The sequence below is a fragment of the Natrix helvetica genome (assembly GCF_964273705.1).
Source record: "Natrix helvetica genome assembly, chromosome: 14".
In the NCBI taxonomy this organism is placed as follows: Eukaryota; Metazoa; Chordata; class Lepidosauria; order Squamata; family Natricidae; genus Natrix; species Natrix helvetica.
Genome location: NC_138564.1, coordinates 10,753,954 through 10,775,415, shown reverse-complemented (window position 1 = coordinate 10,775,415; position 21,462 = coordinate 10,753,954). Strand labels below are relative to the sequence as shown.

Genomic DNA, 21,462 nt, shown 5'->3' with positions numbered 1-21,462 from the left:
GGAGGAAGGAAAGGGGGGAGAGAAACGGGGGGAAGAGAGAGAGAGAAAGAGTGACACACCAAGGGGGGAAGTTGGGGGACTTCCCTCTAAATACTGACGCCCTCTGCTTTTGGGGGGAAAGGAGAGGAGGGTCCTTGGTGATTTGTGAACCTCTACCCCCTATTCACCCTATCCCAGTTAAGCCAGCTGGGTTTGGGACCCAGCCTTTCTAACTTCATTTGGGATCTTCTAACATCCCACTCCCACCCGGTCACACGGCCAGCAAGCCACTCCCACCCGGTCACATGGCTGGCAAGCCACTCCCACCTGCTCACATGGCAGGCAAGCCACTCCCACAAAGCAGGCCACACCCACAGAGTAGGTTCCAAAAAATTTTGAAACCCACCACTGTTACAGTGGCACTGAAAAATGTGATGCACAACCAGTCCTCATACTTATGACCATGGCAGCAACCCCACAGTCACATGATCAAAATTCAGGTGCTTGATATTTACGACGAAAATTGCAGATCACGCGATCCGCCATTTGCAACTTTACCGGCTGGCTTCCAACTAGCAAAATCAATGGGGGAAGCTGGCTCCGTTGAACGACCGTGTGATTCTCTTAGCAAGGGCAGTGTTTCGCTTAACGGCCATGGGGAAAAAAGGTCAACAGTTTTTTAAAAAAACCAGGCACAATTCACATCGCAACTGCCTTGCTTTGCAATTGTGGACGTTGAGGGCTGCCTGTTAACGGAACTGACGAATCTCATTTGATTTTAATAAAGGAGACAGTTTGCTTCACAAATATCTTCCAAACTGGGGAGATTTCAATACAAAACAGGCAAAGCAGAGCTTGATTTCAATACAATACAATAGTAGAGTTGGAAGGGACCTTGGAGGTCTTCTAGTCTAACCCCCTGCCCAGGCAGGAAACCCTACACCGTTTCAGACAGACGGCTATCCAACATCTTCTTAAAGACTTCCAGTGTTGGGGCATTCACAACTTCTGGAGGCAACTTCTGTTCATTTCGCTGATGGGCTGCTTGGATCGAAATTCTGCCTTTCAGATCAAACAGCTTCCCTTCAGCAGCTGCAACCTTGTTGGAAGCTAATTGAATTCCATCCGGTTACATGAAATCAAATTTCGGTTTTCCCCTCGGTTTGACCCACTACTTCCTTTTAATCCAATCTGCCTCCTGACGTGCCCCTATAAGTAAAAAAACTAGCGGGTATCTTAGATCTCCTCCGGCCACCAAGCGGCCTCTAAACAAGCTAGCATTTATCCTTAATGATAGGATGGGCTAGCAATGCTTCCTTTTAAAGCTTTCTGAAATTGGGCAGGCGCGACCTCGCCACAGCTGTTTTAATTCTTTCTTCCTGCCATCCCATTAGCTACGAGGTTAGAATGGGACTGGGCACCCCCACCCCCTCCTTTTAAGCTTTCTGAAATTTATTGTCTTTTAAATCTACTGCCTCTGCAGAGGTCACGCCATCACTGATGTATAAATTTTGTTTAAATGAAGTTTAAATTTCATGCACTAAATTTCCGGAAGCTTTAAAGGAAGGTTGCAAGTCAGCTACGCAACTTGTAGAGTAATAAAATGGGAGCAAGAAAATAACTGAAATAAGGATGGAAGGGGCCATACATGCTGAATTTCATCCACTGAGATAGAGTTGATAGATAGATAGATAATAGATAGATAGATAGATAGAGAGAGAGAGAGAGAGAGAGAGAGAGAGAGAGAGAGAGAGAGAGAGAGACAGAACAGAGATGAATAGAGGTAGGATAGATACAGATAGGTATAGTTGAGAGAGATGGAGATAGATGATGGGTAGATGGACGGACAGATGGACAGATAATTGGAGAGAGAGATGAATAGAAATAGGATAGGTAGATACATGTAGGTACAAATGAGAGAGATAGAGATAGTCCAACCCACATTCTTCTACTTTATCTAGTAGTAGGTTATGGTCTATCTTATCAAATGCCTTACTGGAGTCCAAGTAAACTATATCGACGGCATTCCTCTGGTCCACTAATTTTGTCACATTATCAAAGAATGCAATAAGATTAGTCTGGCATGATCTGTTTTTGACAAACCCATGTTGGCTTTTGGCTATTACTTTGTTTGCTTCTAGGCGTTCGCTAATTCGTCGCTTGATTATCTTTTCCAGAATCTTTCCTGGTATTGAAGTCAGGCTGATAGGTCTGTAGTTTCCTGGATCTGTTTTTTCCCCCTTTTTGAAGATGGGAACCACATCAGCTCTTTTCCAGTCCTCTGGCAGTTCCCTGGTGCTCCAGGATCTCTGAAAGATATAGTTCAGTGGTTCTGAGATCTCGTCTTCTAGTTCCTTCAGAACCCTGGGGTCTAATCCATTCATTATGCTATGGTTTAAGATGGACTTGCAACCAACTTTGCAAGCTTCCTGAAATTCAGTGTGTGACAACTCCACCATTATTTTTATCATTTCCTTCTGCCTTCCCATGGCATTATACCCGGGGTGTCTCTTAGGGGCCCTGTATGATTGAAAGGTTAAGACACTGTTCGCCTTCCCCATCATCCTGATGTTCATCTCAATGGTAGGATGTGACTCAAGCTGGACCCATGTTGTTAAGCAGCTCATCCCCACCCAATTGGTACTCAATTCCAAGCCAGAGTTTCAGAGGGGGGGGGGAGTGTAACCATCAATCAATGACAATTAAATTAACAGCAAAAAAGCATCCTGTTTTAGCAATGGCACTTTCAGTCTTTGACAGACTGAAGCTCCCCCAGAAAATAAGGCCTGGCATCAGTAAAGGGTAAATGTGCAATTTATCCTGTAATTGCTGTCACGATGATCAAACATTTATTCTGCAAATAAGGAGATAATTAAGAGGTGACATGGAGTGCCAGAGAGCTCAAGATTTCAGACTTGGAGACTTCCTCTTCTTAGAGAATAAATATTTGCTGAATCCGGGGCTCCATTTGCCAAAGCATGTCCGTCCATCCATCATCCATCATTATCTCTTTTCTATCATTATCATGTATCTTTATCATCTATCTATATCTACTATCATCTACCTTTATCATGTCTACATCATCTATTATCTATCTGTATCTTTTACCTATCTTTATCTATCTATACCTTATCATCTAGCTATCATATCTAGCTAGCTAGCTACTATCATATCTATCATTATCTATTATCATTATCTTATCTTATAATCGGTCATTATCTATCTATATCTAACATTATCTATCTTATCTATATCTTATCATCTATCTTATCTATCTTATACTATCATATCTATCGATCTCTATCGATCTCTTTATCTATACCTTATCATCTAGCTATCATATCTAGCTAGCTACTATCATATCTATCATTATCTATTATCATTATCTTATCTTATAATCGGTCATTATCTATATCTAACATTATCTATCTTACCTATATCTTATCATCTATCTTATAATCTATCTATACCAGGGGTGTCCAAACTTGGGAACTTTAAGACTTGTGGACTTCAACTCCCAGAATTCCCCAGCCAGCCCCTGATCTATACTATCATTCTATCTATCGATCTCTATTTATCTATCATCTAATAATTAACTATCATTAAACCTGGCTTGTTGCAGTTTGCCAAGTGTGAGACCATATTTGGAATACAGGCAGTCCTCGACTTACGGCTACAAATTGAGCCTAACATTTCTGCTGTTGAGCAAGACATTTGTGAAGCGAGCTTTGTCCCGTGTTATGACTTTTCTTGACACTGTCTTTAAGTGAATCACTGCAGTTGGTAAGTGAGCAACCCGGTTGTGAAGTGAATCTGGCTATCCCACTGAGTTTGCTTTTGTCATGTCACAAAAAAGGGATCACGTGAACTCTGGAACTCAGCTATGGTCCTAAATATGAACCAGTTGCAAGCATCCGAATTTTGATCGCATGATTAAGAGGTCCTTAAAGGGGGCATACATAAGCGCACCAACGGGCCTACCGTCCCTGTCTTACTGTCCCCATTTATCTGAATTTGCTTCCTTTGTTCATGTTTATGTTCTTACCTATATTTTGTTATATATACTTGTTAGAGGACGCGGTAGCTCAGTGGCTAAGGTGCTGAGCTCGTCAATCAGAAAGGTCGGCAGTTCGGCGGTTCGAATCCCTAGCGCCGCATAACGGAGTGAGCTCCCATTACTTGTCCCAGCTTCTGCCAACCTAACAGTTCGAAAGCACGCTAAAAAAGAATGCAAGTAGAAAAACAGGAACCACCTTTGGTGGGAAAGTAACAGCGTTCCTTGCGCCTTTGGGGTTGAGTCATGCCGGCCACATGACCACGGAGACATCTCCGGATAGCGCTGGCTCTCCGGCTTTGAAACGGAGATGAGCACCGCCCCCTAGAGTCGGGAACGACTAGCACACGTGTGCGAGGGGAACCTTTACCTTTATACTTATCTTGTACATGTTTGATAAACAAACAATAGATAAATAAGATTACAGGGATTCTAACCAAGCTGCTCTCGCCGTGTCAATACCTCCGCTAGGTATCTCACACAACTTGGTTATCCTTCATGCACATCTGGAAGCAAAGGCCTCCCTACAAAATAGAGGCCTATCCCATTACGTATGTCAAGCATGATTCTCCTCGAGCTCATCTATGAGGTTATGCTAAAGCAACCTTTTAATTAGAGATTAACGCGCACAGATTCACCTCTGATTAGATGTAATGAGCCAGGTTGGCTTGTAAGTCTTACTCTTGGGAGGGGAGGGGGGAATCAACCTGGGGAGTGGGAAGGGATCCCAAAACATTTTTTTTTACAAGGATGAGCAGTGGAACTAACTCTGCTTTGAGTTTACGGTCTTTAAAAAAGTGGAACTTGAAGGAAAAGGGAGGAGGGACAAAGAAAAAAGAGGAAACACAATATTTTAAATTGATAACCGCTAGGGTGGCATCGTTTTGTTTGGTGCTTTTCAAACTTGGCAACTCCAGATGTGCGGAATTCACAAGCAGCGTGCACAATAAGAAGCCCGAGTGGTGCAGTGGCCTAGCAGTGGAGGTCTCGCCTGACAACTGGCAGGCTGTGAGTTCAATCCCAGGTAGAGGCTGATATTTCTCTCCATCTGGGCACAATGAGAACGTATCTGCTAAACAAAACTCCGCACTGGTGACAGGAAGGGCAATGGGCCATGAAACACCCAGCTCCATTCAGTTGCCCCGACTCCTCCCTGGTGACTTCTAGGCCTTGGGTGTGAAAACTGTCTGGGTGACATTGAGCCAATCACGAGGAGATAGTGAGTTCTAGTCCTGCCTTGGGCATGCAAGCTGTCTTGGCAATTGTGAGTCAATCACCAGGAGATGATGAGTTCTAGTCCTTGGCATGAAAACTGACTAGGAGACTGGGAGTTCTAATCCTGAGTTCTTAGGCATGAAAAATCAGCTGGGGGACTTGGAGCCAATCACCAGGATCTCCATGGAGACTCAGGAGACTGGGAGTTCTAGTGCCCATTTTAGGCATGAAAGCAATCTGGATGACTTGGGCCGATTACCAGGAGGCTTGGGAGTTCTAGTCCTGAATTCTTAGGCATGAAAAATCAGCTAGAGGACTTTGGGCCCATTGCCAGGATCTCCATGGAGACTCAGGTATTCCATCCAACCTTGAGGATATAGGCTGATATAACTATTATCCTTTTTTTACTGCATTTCTGGAATATTTAATCTTGGCGTATATGGCCGTGGGATGCGTAATCTTGGTTTAACTATGTTGGAGTATTCCGTGTTTATTTGCAAACCCAGTTTCTCGATTCCTAACCATCTGCAGAGCGATCTGGAGTAATTTAGAGACCTTCCCCCTTCGAAGAAGGTCAATGGTGAAGCCAGGAAGTTAAGCCGCCCGCAACCTGCGTAGCCTTGAGACGCCGGGAGAAATAAAGCCGACACTTAACACACAAAACGGAGAGATAAAAAATATTCGGGGAGCAACGTGTCATAAAAACAGTACGAGGCTGGGAAACTCAGCCTGTGCTTTCAGTCGGCATCCAAACTCTACTCTCTTACTATTTACATTTTGGGGAAGGGGGTGGCGGTCAGAGGAGAAATCAACTTGCATGCACAAAGTCAAGGCCCCTCAAACGACGTGACCAAAGTTTTTTTTGAGCCAGCCTGAAGAAAGGGAAGGTACCCCGGGAAGTATCAGCCTCGCCGCTAAGCTGAAAAGCCTTCCTTTGCGGGGATTGGGCGGGGGGGGGGACCCACCAAAAACAAGAGCCCTCCCCTGTCTTTGTCCATCTTCCAAGAACGGAAAAACCACGCCAAGCTCTGAACGCAGCTTGGGCTTAAATCAAGAACATTTGTGAAACCCCTTTCCGTATAAATAACGCCAAAATCCAGGGCGCGCCAAGGCAGGTTCTGAGAATTCCCAGCTGTTTCCCGGCACGCCGATGCCTTTTTATGCGTTCCAACGCGGTCACTTTTTCCTCCTGGCGACGTTTGCCGTCCCTCCGCTTCGGGTTGGCTGAGCTTCTTCCTTAACTGACGCGCCGGCTTTTTTCCGCGACGGAAACCATTTACGACAGAATGAAATAACGGGAAGACGAAGAAAAGGAAAAAAAAAAAACCCGGCGGTCCTTCTGAACCTTGGAGACCACGAAGACAAAAATAATCAGTCCGGGCAACGGGGTATTCCACACGCAGCGGGTGGAGACACACTTCCAAAGAAGGGAAGAATGATGGTTTGGTTTGGGGTTTTCTTGGCCTAATCACACCTAAGGGGCGCAACCACACATCTCACAGACAGATGATTGTCCTCAATACGAGAGTCTGCCGGAGGGGGGAAAAAAAACGACAGTCAAGCTGCGGATCGCCGGCGGATCACAAAAGCGCCTCGCTGGAGCTGCCCAAGGTAGATTCTCATTTTGGTGCTGTCGCTGGTTTTCCTCACCCAGATCTGTCGAGGGTTGGGAGGAGAGACAGAGAGAAGAGAGAAATGGTGACACTTGAGAGAGTTGTATCTGTTAACGGAGCGATTTTAGAACCGGATTGGCTTGATACCCCGTTATGGCAGCCGGAAGTCCACTTGGATTCTTACCCGCAATTCCACCCACCTTGGTGGTTACATTACAACATAGAACGATAGGGTTGGAAGAGACCTTGGAGGTCTTCTAGCCCAACCCCCTGCTCAAGTAGGAGACCCTATAGCAGCCATGGTGGTGCAGTGGTTAGAGGGCAGTACTGCAGGCTACTTCTGCTGGCTGCCGGCTGCCTGCAGTTTGGGCAGTTTGATTCTCAGCAGGCTCAAGTTTGACTCAGCCTTTCCATCCTTCCGAGGTGGGTAAAACGAGGACCCAGATTGTTGGGGGAAAGAGGCTGACTCTGCAAACCGCTTAGAGAGGGCTGCAAAGCATTGTGAAGCAGTATATAAGTCTAAGTGCTATTGCTTTGCCCTTCCTTCCTTCCTTTCTTTCTTCGTGGCACAGGGGTTAGAATGCAGCACTGCAGGCTGATTCTGCCCTCAGCCAGGAGTTCGATTCGCACTGGCTCAACTCAGCCTTCCATCCTTCTGAGGTTGGTAAAACGAGGAACCAAATAGTTAGGGGCAATAGGCTGACTCTGTAAACCGCTTAGAGGCTGCAACACACTGTGAAGCAGTACATACCGTATTTTTCGGAGTATAAGACGCACCATTTCCCCTCAAAAGAGGCTGAAAATCTGGGCGCGTCTTATGCACTTAATGCAGCGTTTTTTTTGCCTCCGAAACCCCGCCCCTTCACGAAAATAGCCATGCATAGCTTTTAGGAGGCTTTCAGACAGCTCCTGGGGGCTGGGGAGGGCAAAAATGAGCAAAAAACGGGCATGAATAGCCTTTAGGAGGCTTGTAGAGTGCTCCTGGGGGGTGGGCAAAAAGCGGCCCGTTTTTTGTAAAAATGGGCCTGTTTTTTGTAAAAAAAAAGGGGGGGCATGCGTAGCCTTTAGGAGGCTTATAGAGTGCTCCTGGTGGCTGGGGGGACAACATTGAGCAAAAAACGGTCCGTTTTTTGCTCTTTCTGCCCTCCCCAGCCCCCAGGAGCACTCTACAAACCTCCTAAAGGCAATGCACGGCCATTTTGGTGAAGGGGGTGGAGTTTTGGGAGCCAAAAATTGCTGTATTCAGTGTATAAGGCGCACCCAGATTTTCAGCCTCTTTTTTGAGGGGAAAAGGTGCGTCTTATACGCCGAAAAATACGGTATCTCTTTCTGATCTAGCTTTTACTGCCGTAAAAGCTAGACGAGAGTTCTGATTTAAGTTTCAAAAGAAGTAGCGGGGGTAAGATCAGAAGTGTAATCCAAAGGAATAATTGCTTGATGAAAATCTCCCTTCCTGAAGGATCCTTCCCTGAAGTCCTCCAGCGGACGGTTGCCATGCAACGGAAGCAAGAAGCATGCTGTTTATCGCACGCCAAAGTTATGGGGAAGGATGCTCCTGATTCGCAACTGCAGGAACACCCGGACAAAAAAGGAGACGCCGTCTTACCTCGTTGGCTCCCACCGAGCTGATCACGCAACTGATTTTGGTGTTCTCTTTTGATTCCAGGTAAATAGCCTGGCTTTTGTGATACCTGGAAAAGAAGATGTTGACTGATGTTGTCTTGTAACATTGTGGCCCTAAATCGAGAACTACAGCCGTCTTTTTGCTCCCGGGTGCAATTGTCGGAACCAAGCCACGGTCTGTCACAACTGATTCTATAAATGAGGGTATATTTCCACTAAAAACCAAGTTTCACTCAACGCTTTGCGCAGATTCTGGGTTCCAGACTGAATACCACTATTACTGTAAGCCTAAATGCCATTAAAGTGCTTTAGATATTCCATTCCTAGCCATAAGCATTTCTTCTTTTGAGATAATGATCCTTTTACATGTTGCCTATCAAGAAAAGGGGGGGGAAGAAATATATTCTTGCAGCAGCGGGCAGCTTCATTTCTTTGAAAGACATATGATAGCTGGGGAATTTTAATTTGTACATCAAAATTGTCCTCCCACACATGGGAGCTATTTTAAAAGTCTCAACTTTCTGCCAAACTATTGCAATTAACCTTTTTAAAATATATATATATATTACAATACACATTTCTAACAGTAAAAGGGGATGGCTACGCTAAGTATAGGAAAACCTGTGGAAGGAGAACAAAAGTAACCCAGAAACGTTCTGCAATTAAAACAAAACGTTTAGCCTAAATGCAACAAATATTCTATTGCATGCAGAAAACCTCAAACCAGTGAATACTGGTGCCAGAAAGGAGTGGGGTTTGTGGAGAAGGGAGGGAGGGAGGGAAGGAAGGAAGGAAGCTAATGACAGGGAAGGAACCTTAGTGCTCTCTGAGCTTGGTGGTTTTCTTGCAGACGTTTCCTTACCATAATAGGTAAGATCATCCATGCTAGAAGGGAGTGGGGTTTGTGGAGAAGAGGAAGAGGACGACTGTGGGGTCCTTGGTGCTCTCTAAGCTTGGTTGTTTTCTTGCAGATGTACCAGACTAGGTAACATCATCAGTGCCAGCCCAGAAGCACTGATGATGTTACCTACTGCCATTTGGATAACAGGTCATTAAGTGAGGATTAGTAGATGGGATCTGTTTTGATATGGCAGGTATGGGAAAAGAGGGGGGGAGAGCCATTTTCTCAGAGAGAGAGGCCACTTCTGGTGGTCTCCTGCCACCTGGTGGCATAAAAAGTACATAACACCTTGATTTCCATTTCCTTCTGAACTTGGCTCCGTGGGGAGACTTTGGGACTACGATTCCCAGAATCCCCCTGCCAGGCTGACCTAGACAGGGTAATTCCTTACTGCTCTCCATACTTAAAGCTTCTGGCCAAGCAAACCCTCCACAATTTTGACAAATAAACGTGGCTTTCCGAGCGTTCTTAAATGTTGCTCGCTCTTTCGGCGCCAACTCTACTCTACTCTGTTTCTACTCTATTTCTATTGATATTGTTTCCTGATTGCTTATTTGTATCCTATGACTATCATTAAGTGTTGTACCTAATGATTCGTGATGAATGCATCTTTTCTTTTATGTACGCTGAGAGCATATGCACCAAAGACGAATTCCTTGTGTGTCCAATCGCCCTTGGCCAATAAAGAATTGCATTCTATTCCATTGTTAAAAGCCCCTCGTTCTACCTGTGCCCCTTACCATCGTTTGTCGTAGTAAAGCTTCCCGTCTTCTATCCGTGCCTCAAATCGATGGGCGGGGGATTCTGCAGGCGTCGTTGGAAGATGCTCGGGCGAGGAAGGAGATGCTGGAATAGGAAGAGGGACAGGCGATAAGCATCAGTTTAAAAGTCTACAAAGGTTCTCCATCACCCAGGTCACGGTTGTCCCCAAGGTGCTTCCCCCCCCCCCCAAGCGGCAACTGGAACTTTCTTTTGAAGACGTTTCGCTTCTCATCCAAGAAGCTTCTTCAGCTCTCACTGGATGGCGGGCAATGGAAAGATTTATAGTCCTTGCAGACAGCTGGTCATTTGCATCCTTTTAGAGGGTCGTTGAGGCTGTTTGGAGCTTTGTCTGGGTCCTACGGCAACCATTTGCACTACTCAGGTGACTCTGAGGACTTCAGATAAATCCTCCAAGTGGCCTCAATGACTCTCTAAAAGGATGCAAATAACCAGCTGCCTACAAGGAATATAAATCCTCCAAGTGGCCTCAATGACTCTCTAAAAGGATGCAAATGACCAGCTGCCTGCAAGGAATATAAATCCACCAAGTGGCCTCAATGACTTTCTAAAAAGGATGCAAATAACCAGCTGCCTGCAAGGAATATAAATCCTCCAAGTGGCCTCAATGACACTCTGAAAGGATGCAAACGATCAGTCTGCAAGGAATATAAATCCTTCCATTCCCCACCACCATCCCAGTCAGAGCTGAAGAAGCTTCTTGGATGAGAAGCTTTGTTCCCTAGGCCATCCGTCCGGTAAACTCACAAGATTCGTTTTTCTCGCCACCCGAATTAGACGGTGTTGTCTCTCTGTGTCATATTGTATTGTATTGTAGGTGGGTATATGCATATTTTTTTTACTTACTTACTTATATTTTAGTCATGTTTATGTAGTGTATATTGGAGGTGGTGACCCTTTGAGAGCTGCATGCAATGAAACTTCATTTTAATGTATGCCGACACATTCAAAGTGACAATAAAGTTATACTAATAGACCAACGGAACGATGGACAGATGCCGAACCTGGGATTTTCCGTATGGCAGGTAAAGATAAAGGTTCCCCTCGCATATATGTGCTAGTCGTTCCCGACTCTAGGGGACGGTGCTCATCTCTGTTTCAAAACCGAAGAGCCAGCGCTGTCCAAAGACGGTCATGTGGCCAGTATGGCTAAACACCCAAGGCGCACGGAGCGTTGTTCCCTTCCCATCAAAGGTGGTTCCTATTTTTCTACTTGCATTTTTACATGCTTTCGAACTGCTAGGTTGGCAGAAGCTGCGACAAGTCACGGGAGCTCACGCCATTACGCCGTGCTAGGGATTCGAACTGCCGAACTCCCGACCTTTCTGATCGACAAAGTCAGTGTCTTAGCTGCTGAGTCACCGCGTCCCCTTCCATATGGCAAGGAGGGTACTAATCTGCTGTCCTTCCCTCCGTTACAAGCCAAAACAGGCAAAATAACTAATTAAATTAAAACAATGCCCATGGTCATACTACTCACCTGATCTTTTAGGTGATTTAAGCTACAAAAGAAAAAAGAAGAGGAAAAAATGTTGAAGGAATAGTCAGAAAAGACGACCAAAAATTGGGAGAAATTCATTTTTAGCTGTTAAGTTTTCAGTTATATGAAGTGGGACCAGCTAAGGCTACGATCCAGATGTGCTGGACTCCAAATCCCATCATTTCCTTGGGCAGCATAGCTACAGGCCACATTGACTGGGAAGATTTTACTGGAAGAGAGTCCCAGATCTCAGCTAAAGCTCCAAATTAAGTCAAATCTACAATGAAATGAATATCAAAATATTCTTCAATTAACTCTCCTACAGGGAGCCCATGACTGATGGCCGTCTGTTTAGTATGAAGTTATGACGGCACTGAGAAAAGAGACTGATAAACAGTCCTTGCACTTGTGACTTGTCGCAGAGTCCCCTGCTGTCATAGCAACCGTCACACGTTTACAACAAGCGTAGTGTCCCAGTGTCACACTGGCTTTGAATCTATCCGCTTTTCCCTTACACATTTACAATAGAAGAGAAAATCTATGGAGATTCTCAATCCCCCAAGATCACGATTGTCCCAAGGGTGCTTTTTTCAAAAGGAAAATGGATTTTTTTAAAAAATCGCTTCTTATCCAAGCTTCTTCAGAGCAAATAAAATGGGGATGGTTAGATAGAAAACTAAGGGTGGTTTTTATCTCCCCCCCCCCCCCCGCCTGCTTCTCCTAGCCGCACGTACCTTATTGAGTGTCCTCAAATCTTCCATTATCTGCTCATCCGTTAGGAGGTAATTGAGCTGCGGTAATTCCACACTAAGGGCCATCCAAAAACACTCGTGGACCTGCTTAGGCCAGGGATGGCAACCCTTTTTCCCCTGGGGTGCCAAAAGCTCGCGTGCCCACCCCCATAATTTAATGCCCCCTGAGCATGCGGACGTGACATCCCCACCCCCCTTGCTGCCCTGCGCAGGCGCGCATGGCTTTTTGGATCCTGGGGAGGGCAAAAATGGCCTCCCTCACCCCCTTGAGAGGCCAGAAATGGCCCATTTTCCGACTACCGGTGGGCGCAGTAGGTCCGTCTTTCGCCCTCCCCAGGCTCCAGAGATTTTCTAGGAGCCTGGAGAGGGCGAGAAACGGCCCAACATGGAAACTGGAAGTTTGGGAACGGACTTCCAGATTGCCCGTTGGGCTGTTTTTCTCCCTCCGGAAGCTTCAGGAGGCCGAAAAACAGCCCAGTGCGCAAACCAGAAGTCCGTTCCTGAAAAACGGCCAAAAATCATGTCCAAAAATCAGCTGGAGCTGACAGGGCAACGCCGTATACAAATATACAATAGCAGAGTTGGAAGGGACCTTGGAGGTCTTCTAGTCCAACCCCCCTGCCTAGGCAGGAAACCCTATACCGTTTCAGACAAATGGCTATCCAACATCTTCTTAAAGACTTCCAGTGTTGGGGCATTCACAACTTCTGGAAGCTATGTGCCTTGTGGTACGTGTGCCATAGGTTCAAACAATTATAATGAAATATTGGGGGCATTTTATAAAATCAGTGTTGGTGGAAGGCAGAAGGAATGAACCTACTCAAGAATAAAGGCTGTTTTGGAGGGGATTAGGGCACCATAGGAATATATTGTATATTCTTTAGTTGTTAGAGAAGAAGAAATGTAAGTGGGGGGGAAAAACAGTGTTTTCGGGGTGTGAGTCTGCATTGGATTATTAGGTGTTTTCCCCCCCTACTTTTTCTTTCTTTTTTCTTTGTATTTAGATGTCTATGCTTGCATTATTAGCATTTTAAAGGAAAAGAATATATATATATATATATATATATATATATATATATATATATATATATATATTTAATGTTGCCTTTTTATATTTGTGTTGTATTTGTACTGATAAATAAATAAAGGGAGACTAGTATAGATCTATTTCGAGCTAATTAGCTTTCATCAGCTAGCCATACCCTTACTGGGTTCAAATCCCAGTAAGGGTATGGCTAGCTGATGAAAGCTAATTAGCTCGAAATAGATCTATACTAGCCTCCCTTTATTTATTTATCAGTACAAATACAACACACACACACACACACACACATACATACATACATACATACATACATACATATATATATAAAGCTAGCTGACTCTGGAAAAAGAGCTTGGAAAGCTCTTCATGGGTTTTCTGGCAAGGGCTAAAGCAGGGGTGCCTAACCTTGCCAACTTTTAAGGCTGTTTTCAATGCCGCTGTGACTTTGAACAGCCGCTTAAAGGAATCGTGGCAAGTGGAGGACTAGCCTACGCTGGTTTTTAAGGGCAGGGTTTCATACGCAGAAAGGATATCTGGAGCTGGTTTCCTCCTTTTGTCGGGAATGGGCACCGGATCATTGGGCCTCCTCCGCAACTTCCTAGTCATGATCGGCTTCACTTCCATGGAATCTGAAGAGAGCAACAAAGCAATTGGATTGTAAGGCCCACAAATTTCTTTAAAAGCACCTGAGCACTGAGGCATTTAAAAAGCACCTATTTCTTTCCTCCCCATCCCTTCCACCCCCCAATTGTTCTGACTGAGGCTTCCCAAGAGCCTGAAGCAAACTCCTGGTCCCGACAAAAAACCCTTTTATTAATTTATTGCGAATTCCTCTCATTCACATCCAGCAAAGTCTTTCGAGGGAGGATTTACAGTCACAGACCTCATCTGGCTTGGAGAGCTGCCAGGCCGAGATCTGCAGAACTTGGCAAGGAGCCTCGGAGAGTCACGAACCAATGAAGCAAACTGATGGTCTCCTGCAAACTCCACTCCCCATTTGCTCCTCTTTTATTTCCTCTGAAAGGGGCCATTCATGGTCCACCTGTGGCCTTACTCCCAAGTCGACCCCTGTTCTTCAGCTGTTCCCTTTGTCTGGCAACTCTGCGCATGCGCACACTGGGAACAGGCTCCAGACGTTCATCTGCCTCACTGATGTCTGACTCAGAAGGCAGCTGATAACTCCTAACTCCCCTCTCTGCCTCCAACACAGAGCCCTCATCAGAGCCTTCCCCAGACTCCAGGACTGGCCCATGTTCCTTTCCAACCATCTCAACTGTCCAAATCTGCCATCAGCTCTGCTGGCAGGCCACAACCCACATATTTTTTCACATCTCTAGAATGTAGAATCAAACTCTATTACCCCAACTTTGTTGTTCAATCTCATTGAATCTCCAAACCAGTTTGGATTTCTGTTGTGGCCTCTCCAGCAGCCGAATCAAAAGAGGAGGTGTGGGAGTCGGGGGTCAGCATCAGGGCAACCTGAGAGCTCCGAGGGGGAAGAGGGAATGGGGCTGTCGGTCAGCCCTCTGATGGAGAGACAGCCACCAGGTATGGAGGTGGCTGATGAGGAAGAGGAGGAACAACTGGGTGCAATGCCAGACACACGGATGCACAGACGGCAGAGGAGAGGAGAGCAGTGGAAATCTATGGGCTGGTCCTCGGGACAGAAGAGCCACCCACTGCTAGCGAAGCCCCACTCTAACCCTGGAGATAAAAGGCAGGAGGTGGAGATGAATAGGTGTGGCAGGCAACTATTCATCTTCCGGATGGATGGACTTGTTAGCCTATGGCGAGAGAATTTTTTTTGGCGGCACTCCTAATAAAGGAATCTTTTGAATTCACGTCAGAGGGCTTGTCGTGTTTGGGGAGCTGGGTGAGAACAGGTCCATAAACATTGCATTGAATCTGTGCCTTGAGTCAGGAGCATCCAAAGTGATTTGTCTCAAAGGAAAGCTTTAGCCTCTGCTTTACCTCCTGTCAGTTCCATGGTGAGCTTCTCGCTCTCAATCATCTTCTTCTTCTCTTCCAACTCAGCGATCAAGCTCTCCTTCAGCTCGACTTTTTTATCCTCAAACTCCTTCACGGCTGCTTTTTTCTCTTTGATGTAGTTTCGTTCCACCTGCTCGGTCTAATCCACACCCAAAAGAAAAAGGAGAGCATTTTGAAGGTAAGGCGAAACGCAGGTTGCTTTTCATTAAGCATTAGGTTGAAGAACAAAAATGTATTATTACAGACCAGCGACCAGAGCAAATAAAAGCACTCAGTATATATACACTTAAAACGTCTAGTGTAAAACAATAAATAACAACTAAAATCTATCATAAAATCCAGTGCCAATTATACATGGCCTGAACTGTGTGGTCCGTTGCAGAGTCAACCCTAAAAGTGACTAAGCAGTGCAAAAGGTTTGCCACAATTGTTATACAACATTGTGTAGTTTGCGTGGCAAGCAACCAGAAGAAATGGCGGGGACCAGCTGTGCATGCCTTTAAATATTTTCCAGCAGGGCTTATTTATTTTATTTATTTATTCTTAGCGCTTATAGACCGCCCCCTCTCCCGAAAGGGACTCGGGGCGGTGTACAGTCCATATCAGAAATACATCTTAAATAACTATAAAATTTAGACAATTAAGATTATTAAGTAGATAGATAAATAAATAAGAGGAGGATAAAAAGATATGCAGAACTGTACTGCTAAGTAAATAATTTAAAATTTAAAAATTTAAAACCCCAAACAAATATCCTAGAAAATTAAATTTAAAAGAACAATCCCCCTAAAAAACCAGTAAGAAATATGTATGCCAGGAGGTAGACGTTATAAATTATGCCAGACCAGCCAGTCGGAACAGGTGTGTCTTCAATTTCCGTCGGAAGGAGCGGAAGTCAGTGGTGGTTCTAATGTCGGGGGGGAGGTCATTCCAGAGGGTTGGGCCCATCACAGAGAAGGCCCTACTCCTTGGTGTCGCCCGTTGGCATTGCCTAGTGGACGGCACCAGGAGAAGCCCCTCCCTGTGAGAGCGAATTGTTTTAGTATTTTATTTTCGCGCATGGGCTCAAAAGCCCGATTGGTCTTCTTATCCAGGGAGGTCTTATTTTCAGGGAAACAGGATAGTTGAGTATATACTAGATTATTTTTTTAACGAGATTGGCTAAAATCAAATCAATGGCAAATTTGTTTAAAGTTTGGTGAATCTGTGCAAATCTGTCTAGGCTGGAAATCCAACGCAGCAAACGGAAACAACCCTGAAATCCTGAGATAAAATAGTTTTTTGTAAGATATACTTACTTCCAACTGAAGAAAAAGCTCTGGAAGGAAACAGACATGACAATTATTAGAGGGAAGATACAGGTATATTTTAATTTTAGAGGAATAAGGGGAGTTGCTGTTCTGAGATAGGTTTGTGGGCGACAAAAGAGGAGTAAGCTTTAAGGTCTTTAATGCTAATGTAGCAAGTGAGCTTCGAATATACTTCTCTCTGAACTAAATCCCCCCCCCCAAAAGTACACAATTTACACACGCACAAATGAATGCACACGCTTTTATTAACCATTTACACAATTTTGATTTTTGAACGTTAGGGATTAATTTGCTGCTCACCTGCATTGCGAATCCTCTCTTTGTATTGCTGATCGAGCTTCTTCATTCTTTTCTGATATTCTTGTAAGGTACCTTATGGAATAAGTAGCCGTGGCGTGAGAAATTGCAATCGCGCACCTCCCAAAAACACCCAACCTCAAACCACCCCTTCTCTCTTTTCTCCATGTCTTACTACAGACGCAGTTAACTGGGAATCCCTTCCAGATTTGAAATACTGTCATCGATATACTCAGGAAGGAAATTATATTGATAGTTTAGCAAAAACTTTTGCATTCTCTCAAGGTTCTGAATCTCCTACCTCTACCACTTGACCCTGTCGTGTTAGCTGGAGGTAGTAGGTGCTGAAGTTAACAGAATAACAAGAGTTGGGAGGAACCTTGGAGATCTTGTAATTCAACCACTCAGAGCCTTCCCCAGACTCCAGGACTGGCCCATGTTTCTCCCCAACTTCCTCACTGTCCGAATCTGCTGCCAGATCTGCTGGCCACTGGTGGGCCACAACAATTGTGCCAGGCCTGTAGTTATGTTCCTTTTAGGATCTTTGGCCTGCCACACTTTCTATTATTTTCCTATGCTGTTTCATTAGTGTAGTAGTTGGGAGGGGGGAATAGAAAGGAGTAGGATTTGTGGAATGTGCTGTTGTCATTCTTTTCTAGAAGCTCAAGGTCATCTTTTGTCTCCGCACCTCGACACCTGACCGGAAGCAGAGGGGTGTAGATGCCAGCGTGGAAGATGATGATTGGAACATGTGATGGATTATGAGTGTGGGGATAAAATCATGAACTTTCAACTGGGTGGAATTCCAGGAAGAAAATCAGAGTTGGAATTCCACAGACGTGCTAACGTGCCTGCATGATTAAATTGGAACTTTAAGGATGATTCTGGCTTGGTCTCTGATTGATTTCATGCATGGTATTTAAAACGCTGACAAATTGCTTCTCTCCTTGGTTACATTCCATCCACTGCCTTCTGATACTTTTGGGAATAGGTCGACCTCTTCTTCTCTGGGGCAGCTCCTCAGATATTGAAATCATTCACTCTAGTTGTATGTTTTCCTATGTCTGAGCATTCAGCACTCATTTGGCTTTCCATTGGGGATTGATGTTAAAATTGTCGGGCAGATTTTGGGCATGTGCCAGTGGGTGCTTCCTAGATTTGAGCCTTCCGGCTGATAAATGAAATAAGTCAGCATGCACCGGTAGGGATGAGTTGAATAGTTGCAGAAACATTTTTTCGGGACTAACAAACCTTCTTGTTAACATAAAGGAAGGTTTTTCACCCCTGCAGGATTTGCAAGAGAGCAGATCCAAGAACTCAACATTCCAGAGTAGGCAAACCCACAAAACTAAACGATATTGTAGTTGGCAATTGAGAAGCCTTACCTTCCTGTAGTTGCTGCAGCTGCCTTTTTAGTGATGCCAATTTATCCTGGTACATCCTGAAAAGAGAACAGGTTTTAATGACACATGCTGCCCAGATTTGCCTGGCATGGGATGGGTGACAAGCAAATTTAACAACAACAACAACAACAATAAACAAACATGAGAAAGAACTGGAGAAGACAACAAAATACAAAGAATAGCAAATAGAAATAGAATGACTGTGGCAAAAGAAATAAAAGGTAGTACCCAAAGTGATAGATGCTTTGGGTGCGGTCCCAAAACAACTGAAACATTATTGTTATTGTCACTTTTTTTCTGTGAATACACTGGCCCGGATTAAAAAATGAAATTATGATGCTCACGCCCAAAAGAAAAATCGATATATAACCATAGACATACACGCACAGAAACATACATATGAGATATATATATATATGCATATCTACATCTCTCTCATTATCTCTCTCTCTCTCTGTATGTGTATGCATATATATGTGCATATGTGTAGATAGATAAGATAGATAGATGATAGATAGATAATAGATAGAAAAGAGATAGAAAAGAGATAGATAGATAAATAGAGAGAGAGGTAGGTAGATATAGATAGATAGATAGATGGATGGATGGATGGATGGATGGATGGATGGATGGATAGATAGATGATAGATAGATAGATAGATAGATAGATAGATAGATAGACTATATTGCCAAACGTATTCACTCACAACTGAGTCTGATTATGTGGATGGATGAGCGAATACTTTTGGCAATATAGTGTAGATAGATAATAGATATAATAGATATATATAATAGATAGACAATAGATAGATAATAGATAGAGAGGTAGGTAGAGATAGATAGATAGATAGATAGATAGATAGATAGATAGATAGATAGATAGATAGATAGATAGATAGATAGATGATAGATAGATAAATAGACGTAGATAGATAATAGATAGATAGACAATAAATAGATAGAGAGGGAGAGGGAGGGAGATATAGATAGATAGATAATAGATAAATAGATAGATAAACATACATACACACACACAGATGGAGGGAGGATGGAGTGTGCATATAATTATTGTATTTTATTCCAATCTCATTTTAAACTGTTTTTATCGGATATTAGTAATAATTTGTTTTTGGAACTCTGCACTTTGATATGGCCCATGGGCTAATCAGTAAACTAATTACGTACGTGTATACACACACACACACACACACACACACACACACACACACACAGTGTATGTATATGTGTGAGCATGTATGTGTGTGGTTATATATTTATACTTATATTTATAGACACACACACACACACACACAGAGGTATATGTGGAGCGGAAAGAGAGTAAGGAGGTGGAGAAGCTAGATGGTGCAAAGCTGGCACAATACTCACTGCTCCTTCATCTCTACGTAGTCTTCCTCATCGTGTTTCGCCAGATCGGTTTCGCTGGCATCTTCCGTATCTAAGCAACAGCATCAGCATCAGGTCAGAAAACATCCCATAAACCCCTTTTCAGCCCCAGGGTGACCCTGCAGGGCCAAAGCTGCTAACTGGCCTTTTAAAAGGTTCTAGAGATGCTGGACCTCAGCACGGTTGAGCCTTAAAAGTGGCAGAGATGGGTATTGTGATCCACCACCCAGAGTCCCCATGGTAGGGAAGCAGAAATGGGTGTTGTGGTCCAGAAGCAGCTGAGGAAGCCACTACCCTAACTACACCAGAGAGAGAGAGAGAGTTATGGGTGCTGGAGTTCATCCCAAAGTCTCCATTGTCAGCAGAGCATGATGGGTCTCGGGGATGAGCACCTGCCCTCTATCTCCAAAGCGATGGTTAGTGTGGTCCAACTACCCCAGAGAGTGAATTATGGGTGCTGGGGTTCATCCCATGCAGTGCCCATTGTTGGCAGAGCATGATGGGTCTTGGGGATGAGCACCCACCCCCTACCTCCAAAGCGATGGTTAGTGTCATCCAGTTACCGCAAAGAGAGTTATGGGTGCTGGAGTTCATCCCATATATAGTCTCCATCGGCGGCAGAGCATGATGGGTCTCGGGGATGAGCACCTGCCCTCTATCTCCAAAGCTATGGTAGTCCATCCCCCCCCCCCGAAAGCGACGGTCTAGCGCCCCTCCCGTCCTCCACGGCCGGCGGGGAGTGATGGGTGTTGGAGTCCGGCCCTCCACCCGCCCCCAGACAGGCCGGCCAGGCTCACCCTCGTCTGAATCCCGAGCGCGACCGCTGCGCTCGCCGTCCTCCTCCTCGGCGGGGCTCTCCAGCTCCTCCTCCTCATAGCTCTCGGCGGCGGCGGCTGCTGCTGCTGCTGCTCCGGCTCCCGGGGGCAGCGTGGAAGGCGGCGGCGGCGGCGGCAGCGGCGGCCCCGGGAGCAGCGCGGGGGAAACCAGGGCGGCGGCGCTCATGGCCCGCGAAGACGGACGAGGCTCGTCCTTCCCTCCGTCCGATCCTCCGTCCGGCGGCGCCGGTCCCTCCTTAGGCGAGCGCCCTTAGAAGCGCGCTCCTTTCTTCCGCGCAGGCGCGCCAGCCGCTTCCGGGACCGCGGGGCGTTTCTCGGCCTCGTCTGGCCCGTAGCTCTTTCCGTAAACGTCTGGGCGGGGCGTCGGCCGCCAGGACGGGGTGAAAGACTCATTCTGGAGAGGTGTACGCGAGTCGCCTTCTTCCGGGCTCCGTGATATACATGTATATATCTACATCCGAACTATACTGTCTTGTTTCCCTATGTTATCTAATTTCGCTTTATTTATTTATTCATTGATTCATTGATTCATTTTTATGTAGTATATATTGGAGGTGGTGACCCTTTGAGAGCTGTATGCAACGATATTTCATTTTAAAGTGTGCTGATTAGTGTACATTCAAAGTGACAATAAAATTATTATTCTATTTTATTCCATTCTATATTCTCTTCTCATCTCTCTTCTCTTCCATCTCCTCTTCTCTATTCTATTCCATGTTCTCTTCTCTTCTGTATTCTCTTCTCTTCTCATTTATTCATTTATTCTGCCATGGTTATGTTG

General features: G+C 45.0%; 1 protein-coding gene across 1 annotated transcript; it reads right to left on the bottom strand.

Annotated features, from left to right (window-relative positions):
* Nucleotides 1-5,910: 5,910 nt before the first annotated feature.
* On the bottom strand, nucleotides 5,911-21,026 carry SUDS3 (SDS3 homolog, SIN3A corepressor complex component). Its single transcript, XM_081966785.1, has 12 exons — nucleotides 20,643-21,026; nucleotides 19,828-19,897; nucleotides 18,424-18,479; nucleotides 17,042-17,113; nucleotides 16,730-16,749; nucleotides 15,414-15,570; nucleotides 13,976-14,071; nucleotides 12,380-12,441; nucleotides 11,646-11,667; nucleotides 10,126-10,231; nucleotides 8,468-8,552; nucleotides 5,911-6,904 (listed from the first exon to the last, which is right to left on the bottom strand). Exons 1-12 carry the CDS (start codon nucleotides 20,845-20,847, stop codon nucleotides 6,806-6,808), a joined length of 1,050 nt encoding a protein of 349 aa, XP_081822911.1. The 5' UTR covers nucleotides 20,848-21,026; the 3' UTR covers nucleotides 5,911-6,805.
* Between the last annotated feature and the right edge of the window lie 436 nt (nucleotides 21,027-21,462).

Excerpts from the sequence above, each read along its gene's own strand:
- SUDS3 (XM_081966785.1), bottom strand. The coding sequence starts at position 20,847 with ATGAGCGCCGCCGCCCTGGTTTCCCCCGCGCTGCTCCCGGGGCCGCCG. Across the intron at positions 14,072-15,413 it reads CACCATGGAACTGACAGGAG|ATTCCATGGAAGTGAAGCCG; the intron begins GTAAAGCAGAGG and ends TGCTCTCTTCAG. Across the intron at positions 11,668-12,379 it reads ATTTGAGGACACTCAATAAG|CTTAAATCACCTAAAAGATC; the intron begins GTACGTGCGGCT and ends TTTCTTTTGTAG.